General features: G+C 36.3%; 1 protein-coding gene across 1 annotated transcript in view; it reads left to right on the forward strand.

The window, feature by feature from the left end:
* The window catches only part of LOC134844030 (uncharacterized protein C6orf163 homolog), a 52939-nt gene that overhangs the window by 22291 nt on the left and 17176 nt on the right, over positions 1–13472 (forward strand). The window contains exon 4 of the mRNA XM_063860484.1: positions 66–125. Coding sequence (XP_063716554.1) covers positions 66–125 — 60 coding nt within the window. The remainder of the gene's footprint in view (positions 1–65; positions 126–13472) is intronic.

Here is a 13472-nt window from a genome sequence, read left to right on the forward strand (position 1 = left end):
AGTTTACTGACTTGTGGTGTCAGTTAGTAACATTTAATAAATTATAAATGTTTCCGGGTGCGTAGGAGGAGAAAATGAAGATAGAAAGTCAGCTGAACCAGATGTGGCAGGTCAAATTGGAGGAGGTCAGTCATGTTCAGTTGTACATATTAACCCCCAATTAACCCCCACCCCCACCCCATTAACCCCTTTTCAACCCACTTCCTACGTCCTATCTTACCCAATTCGGTGTGGAAATATCTCAAGACAGAAATTATATGAAATTATATCAACTAATTACAAATTAGAAATCTTTAATTTTAATATTTTTAAGGTTTGGTTCGACTGACTGGAATTGATTTATGCCATTCGCACCTTCTGTCATAAAAGTAGCACCCCATCCCCCCCCCCGCCACCACCACCACCACCACCTATCTAATCGAACTTGGTTCAGATTAGCCCATTTACCCCAAATTAACCAGACCACGTGACAATGTATCACGTGACGCCACTTTCAATTTCCCGCTTGAACACGAATCTCTAGTCAACAAACGCATCACTTGTCGAATGCCCTACTGCAGTTTTTCTGACACATCTGATTTCTATAGACTCAATTTTTGGAGAGACCAATTTTTAAATCCATTCCGCATGCTCAGCTATATTACCACTCAGAAATTGACAAAATGGGTGGGGGTCCCCGGCTTGATTTCCATTTTTCCTAAAACTAAGCGAGCGGGAGTATAAAGTGCTATACAACCATTAGAGTTCAACGACGCTTTCTTAACTGGCAAAGACGTTTTTAACGGAATGTCGTCCCTCTTAAAATTAGTGACAGACTTCGCGGATCAAGTTAACATCCTAAACAACTTAAGATCCTCCACCCCAGCGTTCAATATAAATCAATTTTGCTGAGCGAAAGAGTAGACTAGACTACTATTGGAAATCTATCTAAACTAAAAATAAAATAACAACTTGAGATCAAGTTGAGGTTTGTTCAGACTGATTACCTACGGATGGATATGCTTGGTTGTGTAAACTCGAATGAGAATTGCAACTGTATTTTTCGACAGATTCTTAAAATTAAGTTAACAGACTTTAATTTTACTTCAACAATATATCAAGTTCGGGTTACCTATCCCGATCTTGACAGCTCATTTCAACTCACTTTAAACTAACATCTTAAATAAAACGCAGTATAGCAATAAAGTCAACATAAAGATACGTCACACTTCCCAAATAACGAATTTTTCAAAATTGCAATTTGAAGAAAAATTAACAAATAAAAAAACAATCATACAGTTAAGTTAAAGTTTCAGTTGTTATTGGAGTTTTCATGTAGGCTCGTATGTTCTTCCCACGGAGTGATGGTGTGGCACTCAGCTCTTCGGCCGATACTGGAATGCTATCTGTAATACCTGGCTGTGTCGATGTGTTCGCCTCCGAAACTTCCTTCACTGCATGCTTGACTAGGCTGTCGTAGAATTGCTCCCTGAAATTCTGCCTATTGTTTCTTTCTGAAAATCTGGAGGATGAGATGTTGAAACATTGGGGTTTTCTTTTTGGCTCCAATACGAGATAGTCGTCCAAAGATACTGCAACCAAGTCTAAGGATATGAGATGATATCTACAATGTGACTGACTTTCTCAATTATTAAATTTTTTGGTGTCTCTGTGCTGGACTGTAGGTTGCAGAGAGGTGGTTTTGCGCGGTTTATACTCAAATCAAGCTTCTCAGTTGACGAAGGTTCGGCTACAAGGGGAAGAATGATCCTTGACGATTTTGACGATGACCTACTTAGGTTTACCCTTGGTTCCGGCGAGTGAACCAACCCTGGATCTTGATTTTTCGACCGCTGTGTCTTCTTAGGCGCAATTGACCAAAAATTTTGGGTTGGCTTTATAAGTTGACGCGGTTTTGATATGCTCTATTAGTCACCCATTGGGTGCCAAATCTGCAAGTTGGGTGTCTTCTTCCGTTGATAATAATGAAGTGTCCAGAGGCCTCTTGCTCTTCTTAAATGCGGATGTCTTTGAACTCTAATCTAACACTCTACGGTTGTTACTTTATAGTCTTATAGCCAAATGCTTTTTTCTCTTAAATTTTCCTTCTTTTATTATTTGAGTGGTGTTTGTGACTTTTGTAAATTTATCACGTGATAGTTTGAATGAATGTTTTTCCGACATCTCTATTGGGCTAGGATTTGTTAAGAGTATTTGCTCAAAATTACCGTTTGACATTGATTTTAACGATCACCGTTTCCGATCTGAATCTCAAGTTTCCTTTCGAGAGTGAGACTCCTCTGAAGTAGGTTTTTTTTTTAATCTCTAAAACAAGTTGAAAAGATTCCTTGTAAGTATAATCGTAAACAATAACTGGTCCAGTTTTCAGAGACCAGGAATTTTGCGTTTTCCACTTTCCATCACTGGGATAAATTGTTAGCGATCAGTGTACCTTATAATTTATTAGGTTTTCTGTTGTAGTCAGTATAAGTTCTGTCCATTAGAAGGTATTTCAAGGATAGTATTCGTATTTTCTCCCCAGAATTCAAAAAATATCTGCTGGCTGTTTGCTGTTCTGAATTGAAATCAGAAACACAATTATTAAAACTTTTACCATATGTTCTGACTTGAAATCAGAAACATAATTCTTAAACTTTTACCACATGTTCTGACTTGAAATGATGTGTTTGCTCGGTTGATAAAATATCACCAAAAGCAAACATTACAGCATGTGTTGTTTCTTTCTGATTGGTTTAACCAACAGATGGAATGTTGAAAATATCAAAATCTATGGTATATAAGGCAAGCGAAAATATACCAAATATCACTTCATCACTTCATCACTTTCTCAAATCTCATAACCACTCTCATACTGAGACCCCCAACCATCCTAATAACCAAAATCTCAAATCTCTATCTCGATAACTATAAATCCATACCCCAATGTCTCTTGATATAAAATTGATGTGTGTCCTCTATATTTGAAATAATATACTTATTTACGAGTGAAAGAAACTTTGTCTGTTGAATAAGAATAGGAAAGTCTTAGCAACATTCAGAAAGACCCCTTGTTCTAACTAACTGCGATTTGGTCGATCGCATAAGTTAAGTCGAGTCATATAACGAGTCATATGACGAAAAATACCCAAAACAAAATACTTTCAGAGATAACGAACAAGCTGCAAAACAGCATTATGACCAAGAGAATAGGCAATCCAGCAGTGATCCTAGAGGTCGACAATATAATCAAAACGGATATAACCGAACAAATAGTCGTGATTCTGATAGATCAAGATCACCAGGATTCAGAATGAATCAAAATCAAGTTGAAAACACCCATTGGGTAGAAGAAGAAACTAACTACTGTAACGCACTGACAGATATGTTTCCTTTAAACTATTAAAGTCTCCGAAGCCAAGTGAAGATAGCAATCCAAAAGCAAGGATCTATCTCAATCTGTATCATTTCGCCACCGGAGACACAAATAAAAATAGTGGACTGGAAATTGAATTTATGGTCGATCCAGGATCAACTTGTAGTATCATAAATGAACCAACTTATCGAGAATTAAACAAAATTGGACAAAAACTGACTCTTTTCAAATCCCAAAGTAAAGCCAAAACTTACAACGGATCTGAAATCCGTATGCTTGGCCATACATCAATCGTTTCATGCTTTGATACCGACGGAAAATATCCAACAAACCACAAAGTCTGGATAACAGAAGAACGCACTGTTAATCTATTAGGAATCGACTTCTGTCATTTGTTTCTTAAAGCACTTTATTTTGATATCCCAGCAGTGGAACTAAAATCCGAAGATGGTGTCATCTCATATGGCTTATTAAACAATGATAAGGAATATCCGAATGTTTCTAAAATAGAAACAATCCGACTTAAAGATCCCCTATATATCTCACACCGCTCCTCGCATCTGTATAAACATACAGCTGAAACATATTTTAAAAAAGGAACTACATTTCTTCCTCACAAAGACACGTGTAAAACTGGTTTAATTTTCATGAATACCATTTGTGTTCAAACTGAATACAAACTCCCGATTTTGATTGAAAATCAACAAGACCACCCAGTAACCATAAATAAAGGCGTACTCGGATATGCAGTAACAGATATACAAGGAGAAGAAAAAGTATATGCAATCCAAGATTGCGATGAATTTACAGCAACTATTCTAAACGAAAGTTCAGAATTTGACAGTTGTTTCATGTTGAACACAATTGTAAACACCACACAAGAATGTACAAGCCGAGTTCATGATTCTTGTATAAAATACATCGATTTCCAACAACAATCCATATTCGAATCAAACATGCCAATTGCCCAATGCATTTCTGCTGATAGAGCCATGACCCAAGGCTTCGCCGAAATGGTCTGTCGACGATATACAAAAATGAGAGATTTTTGTAGCTATAATAATAACAGCGTGAACGAAATCATCGTTTATCGAGATTCCAGTTCCGGACAGATAATTTACAATCTGATCACCAAGGAAAGATATTTCCAAAAACCTACCTATCAAAGCATTCACTATGCACTAGATGAAATGAAACATCATGCGATTGCTAATAATATTCGTTGTATTGCAATGCCAAAAATTGCTTGTGGTCTAGACAAAATGGATTGGAAAGAAGTTTCTAAAATCATCGTCGACGTGTTCAGATTCTCTGGAATCACAATTTATGTCTATGTACCTGGTTGGGAACTCAATAGCATGCCTGCGCTAGAAGTATTCGATACAGAAAGTGTATCAGAAATATTTGAACAAATCGGTTCTGATATAGTTCAGGCCTGTAACAGCGATGGCAAACTAGCCACCGATTTCTCGGCTGATGCAAAGAATCTTTGCAGACCACTCGTTTGAGACCAGTTCCCAAAATATAGGAACAAAGAACAAAATGATCAACTGATCAAATTTATTGTAAGCGAAACATTTAAATCAGACGAACATTATACATCCAACCAGCAGAAAATTGATAGCACTATTCAATTCCTTTCCGAGTTTGATTTCACACAAAGTGATCTATCGGACGATGAGTTTGTCGATCTACTCCAAATCATCATACAAGACATTGATGTATATTCTCATCATAAGTACGATATTGGAAAAACGAAACACAAGTTCCATATACCCCTTAAAAAAGATGCCACATTCAAAAAACAACGACCAAGCAAAATACCCATCCATTTACGAGACAAACTCGACAAATTAATGGACGAACTAATACAAGCTGGTATAATACGCGAGTTAAACGAAAATGATGATATGAACTCCTGGTTCGTAAATCCTGTTATAATACTTCCTAAAAAGGACTACGTAAAACTAGTATTAGATGCTCGGTACCTGAACTCAATAACCGATACTAGTAATTGTAGCTGGCCACTTGAACCTTTACAGGTGTTGATGACTCGGATAAATGGCTCGTATTTTACAAGCAGTGATTTATCATGCGCTTATCACCAAGTGCCTCTCACTGAAGAAGCTCAAAAACTTACTAGTTTTATTGTCGGAGGAAGACAATATACTTACCAAGTCGGTTTTTATGGTTTAAAACCACTTCCAAACTTCTTTAGTAAACTAATGAGATACGCTTTTGGTCCGCTTATAAAAACAAAAAAGGCAATAACATATATTGACGATACTCTTCTACAGAGTAAAAATAAAAACGAAATGTTTGATACTATCAGAGAGTACCACTCTTTGCTTCGTAAAGCAAACCTTAAAGCAGCTCCCGATAAAACATTTTTTTTCCTACGAAAAGTGAAGTTCCTTGGTCACGTGGTATCGGAAGAAGGTCTTTCTCCTATAGCTTCTCGCATAGATGATATAAAAAACCTAAAATCACCCGAATCTAAAACTGAAGTACTGGGTGTTCTCGGAGTAATGGGATTCTATAGTACTTACATAATTAACTTTCATGTAGATGCGAAATGTCTATACGAGCTTGCAAACACCGAAAACAAATTTCAATGGCTACCATGTCATGAAGCCGTTTTTCAGAAATTGAAAGACAGATTTTGCCATGATATTGCTAATGCAATCCCAAACACAGATTACCCATTTCACATTCACGCAGACTCTTCGAATGTAGGAACTGGATGTATTTTAATCCAAGCCTTTCCAGACGGAAAGAAAATTGTATCCGCAAACTCCAGGGTTTTTGATAAAGCCGAACAGAAAATGTCACCACAGCATCGTGAACTGTGTGGTATTATATCTGCTCTTCAAACATATGAATTCTATATTATAGGTTCACCATTCCCCATATATCTGTATTGTGACCATCGACCAATTTTATTTTTATGGTCCAGAAAAGGACAACTTTCACACCGATTTTTTAAATATCAGGTTGTGCTGACTAAGTTTCATAATCTAAAAATTATCTACACACCAGGCACAAACTTAGCTTTCCCTGACCTTTTAAGCCGAAATGTTCCAATCGCTGATATTAAAAAATATCAAATTGAACATAAAACAATTCCAAATGAAATAAAATTTGTTCTAGATACCGGAGAACAAATCAATTATTCTGTGCTTCACAAAGAAGACAAAAATACAACACACAACGATTGCTATCCAATCATTGCTCAATTGCATGGTGGGAAAAGGAAACTTATAGATATAAGTGAAAAAGGTGACTTCAGCATTGAAGAAGCACCAGATTACTATGAAGAATCTTGCAACGCAATCCAGAACATAACAGATTTCTTTAAATTTGGCAAACAAATCAACCAAATAAAAAAATTGTCAACTCAAAATATTTACGAAGAAATACCTGAAGAACTTTTCGCTCTGGATGACGATCTGGATAACCAAGAGTGGATAGAACTTTGCGAGGGCAATGTCGAACAAAGTCTAACTGACGAGTTTGAACAGGCAAAACAAGATTTTGAAAATAGAACTAAAATATCAAAGCTAATTGAACCAATTAGCTTGCACTCAGAAAAAGGAAAAAATGATTTACTAGATTTAATCATTAAATTGACAGATTTCGCAAAAACTGCTGCTCTTGACGTAGAAACAATTGTCCAAGAACAATTAAAAGATCAAGTAATTGAAACTGTCAAAAAATGGGTCAAAAGAGGTACAAAACCAGAAACCAAACCTCATCGACATCAAGATAAAGCTATAAGAGCTTATCTTCGACAGTTTGATCTCCTGTTTATTGAAAATCAAAATGAATTATTGTGTATTCATGAATATAACGATGATTGCTCACAAACCCCAAAAATATGTTTGCCCCTATCATTATTTCTCAACAGTTTCAAGCTAGCCCATAGTCATCCATTAAGTGGTCATCACGGAGAATCAAAAACATTAGAAAGTATTAAAAGATACTTTTATTGGCCCGGACTTTATAAATGGGTAAAAATGCTTCTTCACGATTGTCTTGATTGTCAAAAAAACAAGCCAAAAAGAAAAGATTTAAATGAAGCTCCTTTACAGCAATGGGGTCAACTAGAAAGAACACCAATGAAAACAATTCACATTGACCACAAAGGTCCACTCAGACCAATGAGTAACGGCAAAAACTATTGTTTAGTTGTTGTAGACGCATTTTCTCGATATATACAAGTATATCCTTGCAAACACGCCGATTCAAAGGAAACAATCAATCTCCTTGAAAAATATATCACATCATTTGGCATTCCACAACAAATCATTCATGATAATGGAAGTGCTTTTATAAGCAATGATTTCATTCATTGGTCATTTGAATTAGGTATTACACTTAGACCAAGAACTACATACGCACCATGGACAAACGGCAAAGTTGAGGTCCAAAATAAACATTTAACTCAATATTTCAGGCATTTTATAAATGATGCTGGTTCTGATTGGTCAGAACTGACAGACAAATTTGCTTTTGCTCACAACACCGCCGTCAATTCAAGTACTGGTTATACGCCATACGAAATCGTATTTGGCATTAAACCACAAATTCCAATAAGCCTAAAACTAGGATTATTTCGTGATAATGATAAACGATGCATATCAGAATATTGCACCGGCCTTTCACCTCATGTTCATAGTGAAGAAAGAGTAAAAAATGAGAAAATCGATAAATTACTCCAAAACCGAATATCCTCAGAAATTTTAAAAAGGGAGAATCTTTTTAAAACAATTTACAGCAATACTTATATACATTGCCGCCGCGTCACTAATCAAGCGCATTATTTTCGAAATCAACATAAGCTAGGTAAGCCAATCAAAATTGGCAGTAAAGTATTACTGGAAAATAGATCTAAACCGCTTTTAAGGTCCCAAAAGCTGCTACATTTAAGATCTGGCCCATATACTGTAGTTGAACAAGTAACAGATGTCAACTATAAAATAGAAAACGACACAACCTCAGAGAAAAAAATAGTACACCGTAATCATATTGTTGAATACTTCCCAAAAGAAAACATAATGCCAAAACTGGTTACTGAATATTCAACCGATCCAATGTCCGATGGTTTTTATAATCATCTAACAAATCGACAAATAGACAATTTTAATCAGCCAAAAAAGACTGAATTCGCGAATTATTCCTATTGGCCAGTGATATCTAGTGGATATCAACATATGACAAACCACGATTCTACAATTAGGGAATCTGAACAAAATAAGTCGCCAAAACAAAGTTCTGATTCCGGACAGGAAACTATGAACTTAAGGACTTTATTCGAATCAACATCATTCAATCCCGATATACAGCCTATTACTAGTTCTACGCCATACCCAAAACGTGTATTAAATGAACTAAGTGAACTCGATGGCCCAAGTAGCTCGCAAAGCCACCGGAACATTAGAACACAGTTTAATGTTTCACCACCCCAAAATTTTTATCAGCTTTCTAATAATTCAGCAGGATTTTCAAATTATGCTCAATCCCCAAATAATTCAGAAAACTACTACGAAAATAGCCTCTATACGCCTATTCCTGAAGTCAGCTCAGAAAGGCCAAAAAGAACTAAACGTCCCACACAAAAATTCGGAAATCCAATTCCATCTAGTCTCATATCCAGATTTGGAAAAAAGTAAAGACAAATGGATATAAGAAAAATAAATTTATTTTCTTTAAATTTCGCCCCAAGGCAACTTTGACTCAAAATTATTCGCTATTTCATGTATAATTTTATTAGCACACAATAATTCTAGAGTCACTTTTTCGCTACTTTGTCTTGACTGCTTGCTTTTGGCTACTAGCTGCAATACCGGCTCGGGTTGCCACCACGCCATTGTAATCCTTTTTAGCATATCGAGCTTTTCTCGTCCGTTCTCCATGAACATGCTTCTATAGAACTAAAACAACAATAAAAACATTAGTTTCTAAACGAAACAGAAACATTATGTCAAAATATAACTGTATTATTGAATTTGTAATCAAATACTCAAAAGTATACTCACATCCTCACCAAGGAGCAGACCGATCAACTCTATTGAATCGCTGGACAATTGGTCAATTTCCTCCCAACAATTGGACATGATATCAGCATTCCTATCCAAATTGAATTTTATTATTTGGGCTGACCACCATTCGGCTTCCCGCAAAAGCGGAACGTCGAACAAATAATTGCCGTTAGTGAATAGTAGGTACTCTACTCTTGAAATAAGGAGATCTGAATTATACATAAATTCAAATATTTTTTTTCTCTCCTCCTTTCTCTCATTACTTATATCCCAAAGCGGAATACTTTTCAAAGGCTCTAATTTTTCTGGATACTTGAGCCAGTTATCAGCATCATCTTTTGTAGCCATATTTTCAATCAGTTAGTAGTCAATAAATTCAAGACGAAAGCTTCTGCTAAAGTACTAATTTCTGACCAAATGGTGAGAACATATGGTTATTTGCAAACTCAAAACATATGGTTGAAGCAAACATGCTTATCACTACCGTCCTAACTTGCAAAGCAACCCCCTCCCAACGGCCGTAGACACGTGCCAGTAAAAACAAATACGGCACAGTATAACTGAACAGCCGGCTTTGCTAAAACCTGTCTTAAACAAACAAATTTTATCAGAATCTGAGCTATATAAACCAGCAAAAATAAGCCCAGAATCATTCTTTCAAAAACTTCTCAACCTCCAAAACCTTCCTCTGATACTTCTCAGCAATTGCAAAAATCAATAAATTTCAAAAATAATGTCTAAAATCACCGATCTCGAAGAAGGCGAAATAATGGACCTTGATCAATCAACGGACCAAATAATCGATGATTTGCTGAGAGTAAGTATAATTTCTATTTTCCGCCGCCGCCAAAAATTGAAACTTTTCTGGTTAGCTATATACGCTCTTTTAATATTTCCCCAACAAATCTGCGCTTTTAATCCAGAAGACAATCTCTACGCTAATACAGCAAAAGATCTAAAAATTGCGCATTTTGATTGTCAACTAATGACATCGAACAAAATGTTCTCACTTAATAAAGTAGCTCCTTGCAAAATACAACCTGAAAATATTGAAACCACAACTGCCGAGGTTACTCTTTACCAACGGCATTATAGCACAAAAATTAACGCGACAATGTGTCGTATAAAACACCAATCTATCCGATGGTTTTGTGATTCTTTCGATTCAAGCGGAATAGACGCTCGCCAAAATATAATCACAACTGATATACACATTTCCCCTGATACTTGTAAACACGCCGCCGAACGGGGATATGTTAACTTAGGATACTTAGAAAATATTCCTTTTCGCTTCGACGAAAAAATCGTCACTAATACAAATAGAGGCAAAGTTGATGGCGAATACCACAACGAATGCAGCGATCGTTCTTGGATCCATTTGGATACTTTCGAATCATACATGCAAAATATTTCCTTAACTGTCAATCTAAAAGATGGCACCGTTAATAACTGGCAAAACATTCCATTACCTTGTCCTGTATATGAAAACGGATGTGAAACAACATCACTCGACCCTTTTGCATATACTTGGAACGAGCCCGAAAACTGCATTTTTTCGGTTCTCAATAAATTCGAAGCAAAAATGATTCGAAATGAAGAAAATTATTATATTGTAAAAGACTCTTTTACTAAAATATCTAACCACCATGTTCGAGGTAGAGACACTCAACAATTTATGCTAAAAATTCTAAATAAACCACAATCTTTATGTGGACACCCAAAAATAGTCTACCCAACCCAATACGAATCATTGTTCATAGCATACCAAAACGGTTTTAATATGGATACTGGTTTACAAATAAAACCGAGTGCTAATACAGGAATTATTCATTCGGAGCCAAATTTGACTTACGTAAAATACGCAGAAGATGAAAATTATCCCTTTGCACCGGGACAAATAGACTACGAAGCTCATCTAGGAACAAAACTAGAGCTTATTCTTTTTCGAAGCTTTTACATGCTTCGAACTGCCGAATTGGCACTTTTAACGAATCAATGTGAGTTAGAACGCTCCATGATTCTCAATACTTTAATGCTCTCTATCGAAAGCCCGCGTTTAGCCGGCTACATTTTGACCCGAAATAGGTCTATGTTTTTAGAGACCAATGGCAATGTTGCCTGGCTCTATCACTGACCAAAATTTTATTCTCCATTACAATTAATGGATGCATGCTATAATCGGATACCAATTATGTATCGCGAAAAAATTCATTTCGTCGACCCGATCACTCGACAAACTTTTAAATCGGCAGATCAACAAGACTAATCCGATCAACATTTAAATCTTTATCAACTAGATGTTGATAACGATAATTCTTGGATCGAACTCACACCCTCTATTACTAGAGTAAAAGGTCCAGATCTGTTTAAGCCGAAAGAAATTAAACGACAAGTAAAACACTCTCTTGCATCTAGTCATGATGCTTCTATTTACACTTATGCACAAATGCAAAAATTTTGGAGCATGATTACTGATCACTCTGAAATGAAGGGAATTTTACAAAAAGTATCCCAAACTTTTCTTAATGCAAGAAAACACTTCTATCCGGACTCGAGTAGTCAATACGGATCTACGCAAAACATATACTAAGATTATCTTATCTCGCCTGATTTTTGGAAGAACGAGTACACTCGTGTTTTTGGTACAATACAGTACTATTTAGAAAGATGCGGAATAATATTCGCCTCTTTCCTTTTCGTCAAATTTATACTCGACGCTCTTGTATTTGTAATAAAAGTATTACACATACACAAACTAACCGGCCGAACTCTTCATTTCGGAAAAATTATGTTAGCCGCCTCTTACAATATACTTTTCACTTCTATAGTGACTTCAATATTCGCTCAAAATGAGAACGATCAAAATATTGAGCTTGATCATAGGCCTCAGGCACCTCAACAAGAGGATTCTGAAAACGAAAATCAGGATAAAATTTATCCTAGACTCCAACTAGTTGATTACAATAATCGACCCGCTGTACCGGTCTAATTTATTCTATGTTTTAGGATATGCCCACTGATCTTCTTCAAACTCCACTCGAAGAAGACTTACTCGATTTCGAAAACCTTCTGTCTCTTAATGACCCTATGGAAATGCCATCCAAAACAATCAACCCGATTAATCAACCAAAATTGAATACCAACTTTAAAATTCCAAAAGTGAAAAATTCTAATTGCATTCAAAAGAGAAAAGCAATTGTCCGACCTTTCAAAATTCTCCCCTCTTCTTCAACTAGGAAAAACCTAGAATCTGAAACTGTAATAGTTCACCAATCCGCAAACTCTCTAGAACTTGAATCAAAAATTGCGATTCAAGTCAAAAAGGAACAAAACCTCAGCCCTAGGAAACCACCAAATTTTGACACCAGTCTAAATTATGCGCTCTCTCCCTTTATTAACCGATTTAAGATAGACACCTATCACCCTTACCAAAACGGTAACGGTGCATACCGTCTGGTTAATCCACAACTCCCCCATCAACATATTTGTGTTCCTGCAGCCTTTATAACTGCCCAAATGCAGACTCCAATCCTTGACTCCTACACGGATCAAGTGCAAAAGAATTACATAAACGACTTAAATCGCATCAATCAAATGCAGAAAACCATAACAGTGCTCCGGGAAAAAAATAAGGACCTCAGCAATAAATATCTGAGCCTAAAAACCCAGGTGGAAGGAAACTATTAGTTTCAAGACTATCTATTAACCTCCTTTCTTTTTATTTTTTAACTCCAACTGTGATTTGGCCGCCGCCACTTTACAAAGTATGTATGCTTCTACAATTATAGTCCAGTATTGCTGATAAGTATATTCGCTAAACCAAATTTGAAAAATTGTATTTGATGTTATATTTCTCAAAAGTATCCAGCTGTGATTTGGCCGCCGCCACTGCTCTACTCTACATGCACATAGACTACACGCAGCCATTCTTCAACCAACTACAAGCAGCCATTCTTCAACCAACTACAAGCAGCCATTCTTCAACCGACTACAAGCAGCCATTCATCAACCGACTACACTACAAGCCGCCACTTTACGAACAAACTACCAAAATCAGAATAAAAACTTTACGCAAACTT

Source organism: Symsagittifera roscoffensis, chromosome 4, assembly GCF_963678635.1.
Source record: "Symsagittifera roscoffensis chromosome 4, txSymRosc1.1, whole genome shotgun sequence".
NCBI classification, from domain to species: Eukaryota; Metazoa; Xenacoelomorpha; order Acoela; family Convolutidae; genus Symsagittifera; species Symsagittifera roscoffensis.